Raw genomic sequence first — 18529 nt, forward strand, 5'->3', positions numbered from 1 at the left:
GTGTCGAAAAAAAAAAAAAAAAAACCTATCCAGTGATGAAATGTTTTCTGTGTTGTCAAATCTTGTGCGATATCCTAAACTGCCGAGATAATTACACAACACGTGGCGTACACGTCTGATTCGCGAACTAATGATTCCTTTGAACCGATTCAATTTAATGAATGGTTTAAACAACTGACCTGTCCAACACTGAACTCACGAGACGTCTGAATTGGTGTATTAAAAAAATCTGTAACACTTTACAATAATGTTCTATTTATTAAACTATTTAACTACATTATTTAACATTTACTATTACTAAACTGCACTTCTACAACATTGTTAATTTCAACATTTAGGCTATAGCCTTCATTGTTGAAATCAAAAGTATTTGTTAACATAATTAATGCACTGTGAAGTGACATTACCAAACAATGAACAGCTGTGTTTTTTAAACTAAGATAAACAAAGATTAATAAATATAGTAACAAAAGTATTGCTCGTGGTAAGTTCATGTTAGTTAATATGTTAACAATTCAAACCATATCCTAAAGTTACAAACAAATAATTTACTCTAATTTAAATAATACTCTGATGTTTAAATCATTTAAAATGAGAATGTAAGTGTGCTCACCCCATTTTTGTTTGTAAGAAAAAATTAGATTAGATTTCATATCGCAATATATATCGCAGAAAAATAAAATATCGCAATGTAATTTTTTCCCAATATCGTGCAGCCCTAGATCACACCATCGGAGCACGAGTTCAGCCACCCGCAGCTGATATAACGACCATAGACACATGTCATCATATGGTGCAGGTGATGAAATTAAAGTATTATTTCCATGTTGAGTGCTCATTTTAGTTATGCCAAAGTGTGCTTTTATCACAGTGGAGGGTTTCTGCTGTAGGTGGATGCACCTGATGCTGTTCGCTCCTTATTTCAAGCTCTGAAAACCTTATGCATGCAAAATAGAGATATAGTTAGAATATATGAGGATGCTGGGAAGGATTCCTGTAAATGTTCAAACGAAAGCTTGCGGCTGGTTTCAGATCCTCTGCACAGGAATGTGGAAACCAGCTGAAGTTAAAGGGATAGTCCAACCAAAAATGAAAATCATTATTTTCATCATACTGTATACTCAGCCTTTTGTTGTTTTGATGCCGTATGCCCTTCTTTCTTTTTCAGACCATAAAAGGAGATTTTTTTTTAATTCTCCAGCACACGCTTGTCTATATAATGGCAGTATATGCTGATCAGCATCAAGCTTTTTTAAAAAGATGCAGAAAGGTCCTATCAACACATGCTGTATATTCCAAGTGGGTATATGATAGGGTGTGATGAAAAACAAACTGAAATTTAACATACTATTTAACAAGTATCCTGACTTTCATCTTTGTGTACAACTTAAAAAATGTAAGATTAATAAAAATGTGACTTGAAATACAATCTATGTGCTTTCTTCTCACATATCTGTTGTGCTCAGCTGTCAACTCATTCTGACGGTCATGACAGCTGGAGTTCCTGTCCAGAGATATTAGACAAAGTGAAGAAAGTAGACAGATACTTTTTGGGGGATTTCTAGGCATTTTGTAATGTTGTATTTTTATTGATTTAGATGTTTCACAAATTGTGTGCTTCTCCTGTTGTGGGTGCTAATAGTCTCATGAACGCACATGACCAGCTGTCAAGGTCAGGACATTTGCTAAATAATATATTAAACTTTGGTTTGTTTTTCACCAAACCCTATCCTATACCCCCCAAAAACACTTCAAATTCACGGCGCGTGTTGTATAGGGTCATTCTGTGATACTTTTGCATCTTTTTTAAAAAGCTTGATGCTGATCACCATGAATGAGTGTGTCTGCATTTTTTTTTTTTAATCTCCTTTTCTGGTCCGAAAATCAAAGAAGGGCATACGGCATTAGAACAACACAAGGGTGAGTAAATGATGACTTGATTTTCTCTTTTGGTTGAACTATCCCTTTTATATGCAGCATAATGTTCGGTACGAGAGACGTTCGTAACGCGGAGGCCATCTCTAAATTAGTTGTGATGTGTCCGCTGGTGGATCATGTGTTCTGGAGTGTCATGTGTCATCTCTCTCTCTCTCTGTCTTTACTCTCTGTGTGTGTTTCTTGGCTCCTGGAAGTGGCTGGTTTCTATTGTAAGTACACCCGACATACACGTTTTGAACTCATTTGCACGTGATCATGGGTTTGTGGCATGAAATGATTTACCCTCAATGTCCAAAAGCATGTGAAAATGCATGTGCGATGGATTGCGTTCCAAGTTTACTTCAAAATAGTGTGAAAGCCCACGGCTGCCTTAAACAGATCTGAGCCAAACATCTCGTCACTGAGCCACTGACCTTGCGGTTTAGGCCCTGCTATGATTATGTGTACATCTTCACCTGTGTTGTGTTTAACTCCATCTCTTTCCTCTTGACACAAACAGACATTCCAGATCAGGTGATCCGCGTGTTCAAGGCCGACCAGCAGAGCTGCTATATCATCATCAGTAAAGACACCACAGCCAAAGATGTCGTCTCGCATGTGGTCAGCGAGTTCAACCTCATCGCCGCTGCAGAGACCTACTCGCTGTGTGAGGTGTCCGTTAGTCCTGAAGGGGTCACCAAACAGCGCCGACTCCCCGACCAGCTCTCAAAACTAGCGGACCGCATCCAGCTCAACGGCAGGTAAGCAGACCCAGAGCGGAACCAGCACCTCGACCACAAAAGAGACGTGTGATGTACGCTGTGTGATTAGACTTTAGTGGACATAACCAAAAACACACATTATATATAGTAATAGGGTTTGGTACCGAAACCCGGTACCTATTAGGGGTGGGAGAAAAAAATAGATTTTCCAATGCATCGCAATTCTCTCTTCAACAATTCTGAATAGATTCTGAACATTTCATAATTGATTCTGAGCTTGTTTTTTCCCGCATATGGCACCTGTGCGCGCTAGAGACGCTGCGGGCTTCATTGCACAGAATTTGCGCTGTGAGACGCGTGCACATTGCTTGACAGTCTGTGCTTCCACCCGCCGTGTTTTACTTTAGATATGCTTTCATTTATGCTGTTTGGAATGCAGTACTATTAGATGCACGAAACTCATGCACTGACAGACTTTCACGTGCGCTTTGTGTTTGTTGTCCTGAAGCTCAATTGCGGCTGTGGTTACATGCACTTGCATTTTCGAATACTTTTATACGAAATTGATGTACACACAGTCAGTTATGTTTTCAGAGCAGGACAGAACATCTGATACCGAAATAGATCTGTGCATTAGTGTGAATGCAGCCTGTTAAAGCTGCCACCGTCTATGATCTCATCAGTAATAATCAAAGGCAATAATGCTCAGGAAACTATTGTCTGTAAACTTTCGGAAACTTAAAGAACACTTATTTTAAATAAGTAATTGTTTTAAAAAATAGCCTGCTGTGCTTATATAACAATAAAAAAAGAACGTTAATTTTGCACAAAATAAATTTATATGAAAATGTAGCCATGTGCAGTAATATTTAAAACTGGGAATGTGATGCATCGTGATATTGAGTTGATAATGATAATCGTAATTGAATTGAATTGTGAAACCAGTTTAGATTCACACCCTTATTTTTAAGATGGAAATACTGACATACAGAGATTCCAAATATAAACAAAAAGCATATAACTGCAATTTTAAGACGTAAAGTTTTAAATATGTATTTGCACAGCAGAAGAATTAATTGGGGAAAAAAATTTAGATCAAGAATCGTTTTGGAATCGGATCGTGACTCCCGGAATCGGAATCAGATCAGATCGTGAAGTGCCTGAAGATTCCCACCCCTAATAGATGTACTGGATGTATGACAACATTGTGATGCATCGTTAACCGTAATCGAATAGAATCGTGGGCCTCCGAATCGTAATAGAATCAAATCGTGAGCTACCCATAGATTCCCACCCCTAGTACCTATGTAACCGGTATGTGCTAGAACAAACTTAAATGTCTGAGCAATCGACTGAAATATTTATCCTCTGGTTCTCCGAAACGGACGTAAGAAGCATCATCACTAGCATAATTTCCTGACTGAGAAAATGCATGTGAATGCATGTCGGGAAGCTCTAATAAATCAAATGCAACAAATCTTTCACATTCCGACTTAAAGGCACAACTCGGGAAATGAGAGCATCTGAGAAAAACGTGAATGCAGTAATTAAACTTGCTCTGACTGCAGCATGTAGCCTACCGCTAAGCTAAACACACTTAAATTAAAATGCCTAAAGCTAAACTTCCCTTGTAAAGACTTGCAATGAGAAGCCTTTCCAAACTGATTGTCCAACAAAAGAGAACATTATAATGTTTAGACTTCACAGCATCAGTCAAATGCTTTCTTTTGTGCGCTGATGTGGCTTCTTGTCACAGAATGAGGCAGAAAATGTTCTATACTGTAAAAAGGCTATATCGATTAGCAATGGATTATAATAAATATAATTAATTATTATGAAAATACCAGAGATGGCTTGAATAACACAGATAAACTATACATTGTTGCAGTCGAGTGTTTATTGTCTTCATTTTATCATGTTTACTCAGTTATAATAGCAATGATTTTGCCCATATTAGGGATTTCCTAGAACTCCATTAGTTCTGTTGCTTCTGTGACACATATGTGGAGTTTCTGCACGAGGGCGCCCTCTGGTGTCCAGTATGAATGAAATAGCCATTGAATGCATTTATAACGCTAATGGCTTATCCATCCTATTTTGGATAAAAAAATTTAATTATCTCTTTATGTACCGGTACCATTTTAAAAGTAGCGATTTGGCACCGGTATCATAAAAACCCAAACAATGCCCAACCCTATATATAGTAATCCCATCATTCATGTGTTTACTCAGGTACTACCTGAAGAACAACATGGAGACAGAGACGCTTTGCTCTGATGAAGACGCTCAGGAGCTCTTGAGGGAGAGTCAGATCAGTCTCCTGCAGCTTAGCACCATGGAGGTGGCTGCACAGCTCTCCATGAGAGACTTCGGCCTGTTCCGTAACATCGAGTCCACCGAGTATGTGGACAACCTGTTTAAGCTGGACCCCGGCGGTGGAGGCAGCAGCCACCTGAAGCAGTTTGAGGCAGTCATCAACCAGGAGACCTTCTGGGTGGCCACTGAGATCCTGCGCGAGCCCAACGCACTCAAACGCATGAAGACCATCAAGCACTTTATCAAGATCGCCCTGCACTGCCGCGAGTGCAAGAACTTCAACTCCATGTTTGCCATCATCAGGTGAATCTCACAAACTTCTGTAATAATCAGCGATGCTCTACATTGCACAATTAATTTCGTATTTACATTGTGCCAACACTTGGTTCGTTATACGAACTTCCCTTTAAATCTTAAACATGCACACACTACAAGATTCGAAAATTGTGGAGCATCACATAAGATATAATTAAAATAATTAAAATCGATTGGCTTCATTGCTCAGTGCTGCAAAGCATGTTGTAAATAGAAACCTTTGACGGCTTTCCAGAGTGCAAAGACATACACACTGGACTGAAGCATTTGCAAAATCTGTTTCGCAAATGCTATTATTAGTTTCAGCAGAGGGTAGATCCGGTCACTCACAATGGTGTGCCCAAATATTTATATGCATGCAATAATTTTCATTCACAATTGCAGCTGAAATGGTCACACTGTAGAGCCCTCTAATAGATATTTCTAAATTATCCACAAGACAAAATAATTCATAATTGACAATATACACAAATTATCATGTTCAAAACTTGACATGCTCTTGGCTCCCAAGTAGCTGTGCAGCTTCATCAGAACATAAAATGCAGCTTTAATCTCTCTTATTTTGCGAATGGTTAAACATCTGGCAGATTCTGTAAGGGGTGACGTGCTGTGTTTTTATGTGCTCTTCAGTGGTCTTAATCTGGCTCCAGTAGCTCGCTTGAAGAGCACGTGGGAGAAACTACCCAGTAAGTATGAGAAACTCTTGCGTGACCTTCAGGACATCTTCGACCCGTCTCGCAACATGGCCAAATACCGCAACACACTGAGCAGCCAGAGCGTACAGCCTCCCATCATCCCACTGTTCCCCATGGTCAAGAAAGACCTCACCTTCCTGCACGAAGGTCAGTAGGTCAAGTTTACTTTCTTAAATACACATGTGCTGTGCAGACTACTTACAGATTACACAATGAAAATTGTATTTCGTAACATAATCTAGGTTACTTTTTTTAGGTAATGCATTTTGACTACTTTTTAGACTACTTTTTTTTTAACTAATTTGTTTTAAACTCACCATTAAATGTAAATTCGATATATAAAACAATGAGAAAAAATATATTACATTTCTTTTTATATCAACATCATAAAATGCATTAAACATTACATTACACCGTGGTTTCCCAAACTGGGCTTAATGTGAGAACTGCTGTGGGTTGGTGAGTTGATAAAAAAAACTAACAATTAAATAATAAAAATGTCAAATATAAACACAAATCACTAAAAGTAGAAATATTTTATTTGTTTCACCTGCATGTCAATGACCATTAACTGACATCAGAGAACTGTAAACTTGCAAATTGTTAAAATATTTACGGAATATTTACTTCTTCAGAGATATTTTAAGTAAACATTTTATTTTAAGGAGTTTGGCTGACAAAAAAGGTTGGGAATCCCTGCATTACATAAACAAACATTAACCCTCTGGGGTCGAAGACCTTTTACTTTTAGATCCAGATTACATGTAATGTCTTAAAACTGTCCGTCATCTCTTATCTTTCTCAGGTAACGACTCGAGTGTTGACGGCCTGGTGAATTTCGAAAAGTTACGAATGATCGCCAAGGAGATACGAAATGTGGTGCGCATGACGTCAGCCAACATGGACCCAGCGCTCATGTTCAGACAGAGGTGACGAGTGCATACATTTGCACACATGCACACATTGTTCCAGCTCTTACTGGGAACGATTCACTGTTGTTTTCCTTCTAATGGTATGCTACTCTTATGGGGAAAAGTAGTGAGTCCAGTAGCTGTTCAGTCAGACCCCGCTCACTTTTCACAGTCCAGTCGGATAAAATCACATCCGCTCTATCTTTCGATATGTTTTTATTTAGATGTCAAACTCATTCATTGTCGTTGAGTCGCTTGCACACATGCAGCAGCAGTTTTCTCTCTTTTTCTGGTAGGATCATGTGTAGTCTTTGTTGGTGGTGCTTTCTGTCTGTCTGAGTGTCTCTCTCTTTCTGTTCACCTGTTTTCTGCCTCTCATGGGCTTTGCTTACAGGAAGAAGAGGTGGAAGAGTTTAGGGTAAGTGTGCTTTCCTGCATGTCCTGAATGTGTCATGACCATTAACCTGGACACACCAGCTCCTGCGACTCTTCCTTCCTCTCTCTCATCCTCTAAACCACTGATCTTCCCGTAACAGATCGTTTGTGTATTTTTTGCATTAATGTAACTGAACACGTTGCATGGCCGCATTACGCTGCTGTAGTCATTGTTTGCTTAGAGTGGCGAGTATGTGAGGTTTAATGTTTCGTATTCACAAATAAATGTGAGGACTTTTTACAAATAGAGTTCTACAAATACAAAAAGTATTTTAAAAGTTTGGAATAATTAAGATTTGTAATGTTTTTGAAAAAAAGTCTCTTCTGCTCACCAAGGCTATTTATGCTCATTTATTTGATAAAAAAATACAGCAAAAGCAGTAATATTGTGAAATATTATTACAATTTTAAGTAACTGCTTTCTATGTGAATATATGATAAAATGTAATTTATTTCTGTGATCAAAGCTGAATTTTCAGCATCATTACTCCATCCTTACAAGTGTCACATGATCTTCAGAAATCATTATAATATGCTTTTTATAATATGTAATTATAATAAACATTTCTTAATATTATTAATGTTGAAAACGGTCATTCTGCACAATATTTTCGTGGAAACCTTGTTACTTTTTATTTTTCAGGATTCACAGATGAATAGGAAGTTCAAAAGAACAGCATTTATTTGAAAGATAAATTATTTTTGATCAATTTAATGCACCCTTGCTGAATAAATGTTTTATTATTTTATTAAATCTTACTGAACGGTAGTGCACATGCAAGAAGCTCATAAACTATACATGAAAAACAAGATTCACAGAAATGCATTTTTTCTTTGCAAGACCAGAAAAAAAGTTGTATATCATCAAGTTTCATTTATTCGTGAGTCGTGACATCATTCTGTATTCTGTTTGGGATTGTCCTCCCATTTATCAGTGAACATCAGCCCGTGGGAATGAAACACTTGGCATGTTTGTCAGCTGTAGTTCTCACTCCTCATCCGTTTCCTCAGGTCTCTGAGTCAGGGCAGCACCAACTCAAACCTGCTGGACGTTCAGGGCAATCACAAGAAGCGCGTGCGCCGCAGCTCTCTGCTCAACGCCAAGAAGCTGTACGAGGACGCACAGATGGCACGTAAGGTGAAGCAGTACCTGGCACACCTGGAGGTGGAGACGGACGAGGAGAAGTTCCAGATCATGTCGCTGCAGTGTGAAGCGGCCTACAGCACACGTGCGTACTCGGATCAGCAGCCTGTGCTGTCTGTTGAGCTACTGAGCTTCTTATGTAAAGTGGTTTGGGTTCTTTTCATTAATCTCGAATAGGGCTGAGTGTGTAGAAAGTGCTTGTGCACCTGCGCAGCACTTATTTGCATCCCTGACTGTAGCCTAGCATTTAAAGAAGGTATTTGGGCTCTTCAGTCACATTAATAAATGTAGGGTGACCATACGTCCTGGCTAGGCTTTCTAAATTGCTTAAAAAAATGTCATACTTGCTGAAGGTAATTACTGAAAAGCAGTACGACCAATTGTGGCATGAAACAAGGACAGATGGTCCCCCAAATAAATATCTGAATGCCACTGATGTTGAAGAAAGATGCACAAACACACTCTCCAAATGAAACCTCTGATAGCAAGTGTTGTTTGTGTTTTCCCTCCAGTGTCTAAGAACCTGAGCGAGCGGCGGTCCACTAAATCAGACATGTCCCCGGTGTCCATGCGCTCCGGTGTGTCTTCAGCCAAGTCTCAGAACCGCGTCTCCCAGGTGCTGCAGGTTCCTCCCGTCAGCCTTTACCCTCTGCGCAAGAAGAGCATCGCCAAAGACCTGTCCGCTTCCTTCGGTACGTGACCCATCGCAATCTTCCTGAAGTGACAGATTACATGCTGAAGCTTATTTTACTTACCATTTTTTATAATAAGCATCACTTCCTCTACTAAATCTAGATTATACAAAAAGATACAGATTTACAGATTTTTATAAATTAATACAACTGTTTAAAGTATGTTATATGCAAATTATTAATTTTAAGTTACATAATTGTTTATAATCTTATTTTTAACTCTTTTTTTTTATTTTAGACACATTCAGAGTTCCTCATCATTGTTATTCCATAATTTCACCTCTTTGACAGATTTTCATCTATTCTTCACCCTTAAGTTTACACTGACTCTCTCATTTCAAACATTTGGGAAGTAAACAGTTTTTTTGGTTTATACATTATCTTTGCAATTTCAAAATCAACTAGATTACCATTTTTTTTTCAATAATTTCAAGAATTATGATATTTGTATCAAGTGTGTTTATGCCAAAAAAAAAAAAATCTGTCAGTAAACATATTTTTCCAAAGAGAAACGGACAGACTGTGTTCTAGACATTATTTCCAAGTAAGAGGTGGGAAAAATCCTAGTTTTGAGTTGTCTGGAATACAGCATAAACCGTCAGTCACGCACATCCGTCATGTTTGTAGTTTTTTTTTTTTACGTGTTTTATTTGTGTTGGTAGTTCTGAACCGAATCCTTACCCAAAGCGCAATGGATTGTGGGTAATATTAGCCATTAGAGTGTGCACGGATCCACACTTCAAAAATCACCCTGAAATAGTAGACCATCCAGGGAGTTTTGGCATACTCTTTTCAATATACTATGCTTTGGGACACACTTATTCTACTATTTAGGATGGATAGTATGAACATTGGGACGCAGGGCATGTCGCTAGCAGCTCAGGAAGTGATCATGGTTTCAGTGGAGTCAGTGTCTGCTGTGCCCTTCAGGTCCCAACTCACCTCAGATGCTGAAGAAAGCAGCTGGAGCGGCCGATGACATGAACCTCAAGAGACCCGAAGACACGGCCAGCGTCTCGTCTCTGCACTCCAGTCCTACCGTCTCCCCACAGGGATCTCCTCGCAAAGGTACGACCCCCACAAACCTCCAGTCTCCTGTATATCAGATGCTGGAAAACTAAAATACAGGGTTCCCACGAGGCATGGAATTTCTGGAGTATCATGGAATTTTAAAAGGTCTATTCAAGACATTGAAATTAAATGAAATATTTTGCTCAGTTTGGGTCTCTGAATAAAATTGAGCTATAAAGGCCTGATGTATTAAATATGATAAGACAAAAAAATACCTTTTTAAAACTTTTTTTTCTAAAGGTTTAGTAAACTGTTTCAGTTTTCTGACTTTTATTTCTTTACGGTGTTATTCATGTCTTTCATGATTCAAGCGTCGGTGTTTCTGAAATATTTCCATCATTCCCTCACAGTGGGCGGAGCTCCCAGACAGAACTGCGGTCAGCTGAACCTGTCGGGTTCGTCCTCGTCTCTGGCCAGCGAGGTCGGTGTCAGGACGGCAGGGGGACGCTCGTATGGCATAGGTGGGGCTTTCCTTCAGAGACAGATCCTGAGGATGACCTGTCAGAGCGGCAGACATGAAGAGAGCAGACAGGGACAGGAAGAGACACGCAAGCGCTTCAGGTCCCCCTTCAGACTCTTGAGAGACAGGAGCAAGTCCAGGGACAGAACTGGGACAGTGAGACAGGATGAGCAGCAGGCAGACAGTCTGAAGACAGACAGACACAGGAGGAGGACAACTGTGTGACTGATTATGATGAGCTGTTCATGTTCCTCCGCATCAGTGTAGTTCAGCCAGACACGAAGACCCTGTAGTCATTTATTTACATTCACTCTTTCAGATTCATGTGCATTTGAATAACTGAAGTTGCATGTCAGGAAAAGTTGTATGGCGGATTATGTTGAATGTGTGATTCGGTCTGAAAACCATCAGTGTCGGTGTTTCACAGACGGTGAGTGAAGGATGACAGGGTCAGGACCGGATGCTTTCATGTGTCATAGTTCAGCCTCTTCTTCGCTGTTTCTCTGTAACGATCAGACTGTGAGTTTTCCATCAGTTGTGCAATAAAGGCAGAAGTTTGCGTTGCGCCGTTGGGTCTGTGTCGTGCTCAGAGATGTAAACATAAGAAAAAAATGTATATTGTTAGTAATATTTTAAGATGAACGCTTATTGGACTGAAGCAGCTTTGCTTTACTTGATTATCCAGAGATCATTGTTTTAGAAAAATCAGTGAGTCATTTCAGTGAGGAACATTTATTTATTCATCTCTCAATCATCATTGCATTGTATGTTTTGATCATCAAACTAAGCATTTAAATCTCACCCAACCTGTGAGAGTGACGGCAGTCGTGCTGATCTTCTGTCTCCTCTCTCTCTCTCTCTCTCATAGGTTACGCACTCTTGCCCACCGGCAGGTCCGACCTGTCCGACTCCAGCGAGATCTCCTCCCGCTCCAGCATCGTCAGTAACGGCTCTGTGGACTCCATGCTCACAGCACCCACCATCAGCGTCCCGTCAGAGACGCCCACAAACGCTCCAGCCGACTGCAGTCAGCCCGGCATGAGGTAACGTATCCCACAACACCTCAGAGAGTCTCAAGCTTAAGCAGCTTTATCCGAATCGCTTCTGCTGGAGTCATGATGTCTGTGCTGTAATATGAGTTTGAGCAAACATTCTCAGGGGTTCATTAAAAAGGCTTAGATTCAGTTTAAGGCCATAAAAAGAGTGAAATTTTAGGGTCTTAAAAAGTCTCAATTCACCCTTCCACAAAATAAAGGGATAGTTCACCCAAAAATGGAAATGTAATGTTTATCTGCTTACCCCCAGGGCATCCAAGATGTAGGTGAATTTGTTTCTTCAGTAGAACACAAACTGAGATTTTTAACTCAAACTGTTGCAGTCTGTCAGTCTTATAATGGAAGTGAATGAGAATCACGGCTTTGAGAGTCATAAAACAAACACAAACAAAACCAAATTAAACCCTGTGGCTCGTGACGATACATTAATGTGTAAAGACAAAAAAATGATCGGTCTGTGCAAGAAACTGAACAGTATTTACAGGTGTATCTCAATAAATTAGGATGTCGTGGAAAAGTTCATATATTTCAGTAATTCAACTCAAATTGTGGAACTTGTGTATTAAATAAATTCAATGCACACAGACTGAAGTAGTTTAAGTCTTTGGATCTTTTAATTTTGATGATTTTGGCTCACATTTAACAAAAACCCACCATTTCACTCAACAAATTAGAATATGGTGGCATGCCAATCAGCTAATCAACTCAAAATACCTGCAAAGGTTTCCTGAGCCTTCAGAATGGTCTCTCAGTTTGGTTCACTAGGTTACACAATCATGGGAAAGACTGCTGATCTGACAGGTGTCCAGAAGACAATCATTGACACCCTTCACAAGGAGGGTAAGCCACAAACATTCATTGCCAAAGAAGCTGGCTGTTCACAGAGTGCTGTATCCAAGCATGTTAACAGAAAGTTGAGTGGAAGGAAAAAGTGTGGAAGAAAAAGATGCAGAACCAACCGAGAGAACTGAAGCCTTATGAGGATTGTCAAGCAAAATCGATTCAAGAATTTGATTGAACTTCACAAGGAATGGACTGAGGCTGAGGTCAAGGCATCAAGAGCCACCACACACAGACGTGTCAAGCAATTTGGCTACAGTTGTCGTATTCCTCTTGTTAAGCCACTCCTGAACCACAGACAACGTCAGAGGCGTCTTACCTGGGCTAAGGAGAAGAAGAACTGGACTGTTGCCCAGTGGTCCAAAGTCCTCTTTTCAGATGAGAGCAAGTTTTGTATTTCATTTGGAAACCAAGATCCTAGAGTCTGGAGAAAGGGAGGAGAAGCTCATAGCCCAAGTTACTTGAAGTCCAGTGTTAAGTTTCCACAGTCTGTGATGATTTGGGGTGCAATGTCATCTGCTGGTGTTGGTCCATTGTGTTTTTTGAAAATCACTGAACCCTTTACCAAGAAATTTGTGGAGCACTTTATGCTTCCTTCTGCTGACCAGCTTTTTTAAGATGCTGATTTCATTTTCCAGCAGGATTTTGCACCTGCCCACACTGCCAAATACACCAAAAGTTGGTTAAATGACCATGGTGTTGGTGTGCTTGACCAGTTAGCAAACTCACCAGACCTGAACCAAGCTGCGCAAATCCACGTTCATTATCAGCGTTTATTTGCGCAGCTTGTCAGTTAACAACGGCAAATTCTAATAACAGCTGCTCTATGTGAAATCACGCACCTGATGGAATTTACCGCTGATTAGAGAACCAGCTTTACTGACGAGATGCGCATTAACAATCAGCTGATCTTGATCGGTGCAGCCCTACTAATATCGCTCAAATGCTAATTTGTGTGTAATGATAAATTAGTATGTAACCAACTTGAATTCATGTGTACAGCATATATTGAATAAAACAGAATATTTTAAACGTGCACCACGTTTCGCAGCTGTGTGCGATGTATGTTTAGTCACTGTGCTTTTCTTTCATCCCAGTTCATCTTCAGCTCAACACCTTGCCGTGAGGGAGACCAGCTTCATGTTCAACAGCAGCGCGGAGGAGCTGACGGTTCCCGAGCAAACCTCCGTCTCTGAGATGGCCGACAGCGGCCGCGGGAGCTGGACCTCCTGCTCTAGTAACTCCCACGACAACCTCCAGACTCTTCCAGGCCAGCGAGCTCTGGACCTGCTCAACCATCGCCACACGCCCATGTGCGGCCCGATCGCCGAGGTGGAGACCGGCCCGGGTCTGCCAGAGGACAGCTGCTCCAGAGACGGATCTGAGCTCAGTCAGTCCAGACAGAGCTGGACGTCCTCCAGTTCCCTGTCGGACACCTACGAGGGCAGCTACGGCACCGTCAGACGCAAGACGCAAGATCAGCAAAGCACAGACGCTTCGTACAAGACCATCACGTCCAGCACGGAGAAGGGACTCATAGGTGAGCTTCGGCTTCTCGTGACACCGGCAGATTTCACTGTCCTAGCGTTAGATGATAAATGTGCAGCTCTTCCGGCTCGCTTGTGTCTTGATGCCTCTAGGACACTTATATCAGTAGAAAGATTCACTCGGGATGTCCTGCGCTTTCCACAAATAGGGCACAAACTGGTGTCATGCAACCATGTGATGCATTTAATCAAAGTGAAATAAGTGACCATTTCTGGCCAAATTAGTTATTTTTATTTTTACATTCTTTTTTTATACATATTTTTAGATTATAGTTTTATAGTTAATTTGTCACACTATGTGCTGTTTGAATTGAGAGTAAGCGATTCTCAAAAAGTATTAATGTAAATACGATCGGTTGTCACAGGTGAGCGTTCAAAGGTAATTAATGATTCAGATAATTGTCGGTATTGTTGTAAGCGAGAAGAAGCAATCACTGTATCAGAAAGCATCAGTGAAGATAAGATTTGGTGTGTTAAGATAAAAATAGCCAGTTGTCTAAAAGTCTAATACATGTTTAACATTTTCTAAATTTAATTAGCAGTCACAATAGAAGACTATGATTCTTTATTCACTTATTTTAATGACCAAAAGCATTCAGCTGTTAATTGCACCCATTGAAAAACAATGGAACATTCTGTAAATTGTCACACAGGAAGTGATTCTCCTTGAGTGACTGTATCTATTCAGTCCTATCAGCAAGAACACACGATTAAATAACTATATTTATATTATTGAATGTCATTATCAGTAGCTATAATAACTACTAAATAACTTTTGTGCCCTGTTTGTGTCAAGCAGCTGAGGGTTGTGTTGTGATTGGTGCAGCTGTGTCGGTGTCTTAGTGAATGTCTTTTTGATTTATGTACCCTTTTCATTCATTAATGTTTGCTTTGTGTCTGTGTCTGTGTCTGTGTGTGTGTTTGTTTCTATCTGTGCTCCTTCCCCTTCATCACGTCACTTCCTGCACCTCTCCTCCTGCTTCCTGCCAGTGTACTGTGTAACGTCACCCTGCAAAGACGATAGGTTCAAAGCGCCGCCCCCGACTCCGCCGGGGTACCAGGGCCTGACGCTGGGCGACGCCGTGCAGGACGGAGGAGTCTTGCGGCCGGCCCACGTAAAGCCGCCCGAGTATAGCGTGGCCTTGCAGAGGTGCAAGCTGCGACACAGCCTCGCCGAGCCCAGCCTGTCCAGACCGCCCAGTGTTACTCTCCATTCTCACGCTGATAGTGAGGAGGGTATGTGGTCAAACCCTGCAGGGCAGAGAAACACGTCCGGCTCGCATTTCACCCCTCAATCCAAACAACTAAATGGCATCTTACACCAAGAAAATAATACATTACGCTAGTATATTTTGTGAAGCTGATATTAAGGCAGGACACTACTTTGTTTTTTTCATGCATTGGTCAATTTTCTCATTTTGGGCTATTTGGCTTTTTGTAATGTGTTGCTACAGACAAATGGAAAGAAAGCTACTAAAATAGCTTTTAAACTTTTTAGCGTTTAAAAAGTATTTTTTTTTTGCAATATGTTAAAAGAAAGATGCTCTTAAAATATATATATATATATTCTAGCTTCATGCATTTTGTTAATCAACAATTGAATGTGAGTAAGTTTCATAAAAAAAAAAGAAAAAAAAAAGAAAATCATGTTTTTGATGATCAAAACGATTGCTTCCATCAACACCCCCAAAGCTTCATATTCCTAGACACAGTTCTTCGTAGGTTGACATTTCACTTGGAGTAGTTAGGCAGGTTTGATTTATATGCTGTTTAATGTTTGATGATTGCGTTATTTTACGTATGCATCTGCTTACATATGTGATCGCTTGTTTCTGCTGCTTCTTCGTTGTGTTTTAATCCAGAGATTCAGTACTCTTTCAGAAGATGCGTAATAGCGCCCCCTACTGTATAACAGTGAAAACACAGAAAAAGCTGGAAAATTCCGTCAGTGGTGGGGAAAGAGTTTGAAATCAAGGTTTGAAGCAACACATTATTAGCTGTAGTCAGTTATGTTACATTTCTGCTATTGTATTTAGCGATACATAAAAAGCATTACAATTCTGATACATGGACTTGTAAATTAGCATAATTCACTCTGCCTCTTCTTCAGAATCAGTTTCTGTTTCAAACATACTGTATATGGCTGAATTAATGCAATTTTGCCACTACTACAGTTAACTCAGAAGGTAGTCTGAGCAAGAGTGATTGGGTGGAAGTGGGGCTAATTTGCATATTCATGACTAAATAAGGTGAGGGCAGTGGTGGACAAAGCCATACTCAAGTAAAAGTACAGATATCTTACCAGAAAATGACTTTGGTAGAAGCTGAAGTCACTGTTTAGAATATTACTTGAGTAAAAGTCTTAAAGTATGTGATATTGTACTTAAGTGTGAAAAGTGTTTTTTTAATATTAAATGTACTTAAGTATTGAAAGTAAAAGTACAAGTAAATGCAAAATAGAGAATTATCTATCTATATATATATATATATTAGGGCTGTCAAATGATTAATCACGATTAATCACATCCAAAATAAAAGTTTTGTTTACATAATATATGTGTGTATACTGTGTATATTTATTATGTATATATAAATACACACACATGCATGTATATATTTAAGAAGAATATGTTATGTTTATATATTAAATATATTTATATATAATATAAAATATAAGAATATAAATATATAAATGTATATACATGTAAATATTTTCTAAATATATAATTTATGTGTGTGTATTTATATATACATAATAAATATACCCTGTACACATACATATATTATGTAAACAAAACTTTTATTTTGGATGTGATTAATCGTGATTAATCATTTGACAGCCCTAATATATATATATATATAAAATAGCATTTAGATGTATTTACACAGTTTAATGTAGCTCAGAGGGGACATGAATGCATTTAACCTGCAGTGACAAATGCCTTAATAATGCTTTGCTTTAAACATAAAACACTGAATACTGAAATTTGAAATGATTTAAAACATGAAAAAAAGTCTAAATGTGAAATTAGCGCATTGGAATAGAAAAAGCACATTCTGTGTGAACAGACCCTATATGATACGTTTTTCTTCAGCGAGTGCACAAACTGAATGAGCAGTCATCATACAACATAGGCTTTATTTTACACACACTATAAGTCCTTTATCTTTATTGACATCGGGGTGAAATGTGGCCTAGATGTGTTTTAGTGCCATCGGGTGTGAATAGTGTTGCTGTCAGTCGGTGTTGATGAAGCAGTGATGGTTTGAAGTCAGCTTCATGTGCTTGTCCTCCTGTGTGTTTCAGATGAGCAGGTTTCTGCTGTTTGACCGGACGTCGGTGCTTCATGGACACTCATGCTTTACACTCCAGGTACTCTTCAGGTTTGCAGCATCTTTGAGGTCATTCAGTGACAAAACAAGTCTATTCTTGATCATCGACCAACCCGAGACGGACGTTTTCAGTGACCGGTGAAGAAAGATCTCTCAGAAATGAAGCCGGAGTCCGTCTCTCCAAATGCTTCCTTAAGCTGACATCTTGATTTTCACTCACCTGTCATGCTCCGTTCACCATCTATTCAGTTCCTTTTGGAGAAAACCTGTTTGATAGAGCAGCACCTCTTGCATCCAACACAGATCAAATATGCTTCGGAGTCAAACCTCGATGGTACTTTAACGTTGCACACTCTTCTGGTTTGTTTGTGAAGTCGAACAAGCATTGTGAGATCAGGACGGTTCGGCGGCGACGCTTGAGTTCAGCATCTGACGTGTTTACACACATTCTCTGTTTACAGTGTTTCTTCTCGCTGAAATGCACATCGTGCTGCGTCTGCCTGTTTTTTTACGCAATAAGGATGGCGCGGATGCGTCGTCTGATTTGTACAGTCTCAGCTGTTGGATTTGCTACTCCTGTCGTTGTACATAGTGAACGAGATCGATGCTGCTTGTCAAGGAAAAATATATTTATATGCTAGATGTGCATTTTCATTCCTTGTTAGCTCATGCTCTTTGGACGGGACATTTTGTATAGAATGCAAATGGTTTAATAGTCGTTGCTCTCTGTAAGCAAATAAATACATTTGTACATGAACTAAACCTTAGATGTATAGGGCTGAAATGAAACAAATAAATGTATTATATTAAGGGACATAACTGGAGTATTACGTTTTTATCATTTACTTTACCTGTCTGGACCCAGATGCTTTTCTTCTTATTTTTTAGTACGTGTTGTTTTGCTACGAACAGCATTGATTGTATTAATGATATATAAGCATAAAGGTTTTTTTTACTGTATGTTTTGTTGTAAATGAATGTTCCCGATCATGTACAGCTGAGAAGAGAGTCCACTATATAAACTGTATTTTCACTATTTTGTTGAAATAAATCTGGGGTTGTGGCTGCTCCTGTTA

The 18529-nt window shown here is 39.5% G+C and overlaps 1 protein-coding gene across 1 annotated transcript in view; it reads left to right on the plus strand.

Annotated features, from left to right (window-relative positions):
- Positions 1 to 18529, plus strand: part of LOC109080673 (rap guanine nucleotide exchange factor 6-like) — an 86106-nt gene extending 67577 nt beyond the window's left edge. The window contains exons 18-30 of the mRNA XM_042747512.1: positions 2433 to 2678; positions 4872 to 5258; positions 5901 to 6112; positions 6771 to 6894; positions 7271 to 7294; positions 8323 to 8540; positions 8968 to 9147; positions 10078 to 10215; positions 10569 to 10679; positions 11547 to 11721; positions 13671 to 14113; positions 15111 to 15356; positions 17428 to 18529. Coding sequence (XP_042603446.1) covers positions 2433 to 2678; positions 4872 to 5258; positions 5901 to 6112; positions 6771 to 6894; positions 7271 to 7294; positions 8323 to 8540; positions 8968 to 9147; positions 10078 to 10215; positions 10569 to 10679; positions 11547 to 11721; positions 13671 to 14113; positions 15111 to 15356; positions 17428 to 17450 — 2527 coding nt within the window. The 3' untranslated portion in view covers positions 17451 to 18529. The remainder of the gene's footprint in view (positions 1 to 2432; positions 2679 to 4871; positions 5259 to 5900; positions 6113 to 6770; positions 6895 to 7270; positions 7295 to 8322; positions 8541 to 8967; positions 9148 to 10077; positions 10216 to 10568; positions 10680 to 11546; positions 11722 to 13670; positions 14114 to 15110; positions 15357 to 17427) is intronic.

The sequence above is a fragment of the Cyprinus carpio genome, chromosome B21 (assembly GCF_018340385.1).
Source record: "Cyprinus carpio isolate SPL01 chromosome B21, ASM1834038v1, whole genome shotgun sequence".
Classification (NCBI taxonomy): Eukaryota; Metazoa; Chordata; class Actinopteri; order Cypriniformes; family Cyprinidae; genus Cyprinus; species Cyprinus carpio.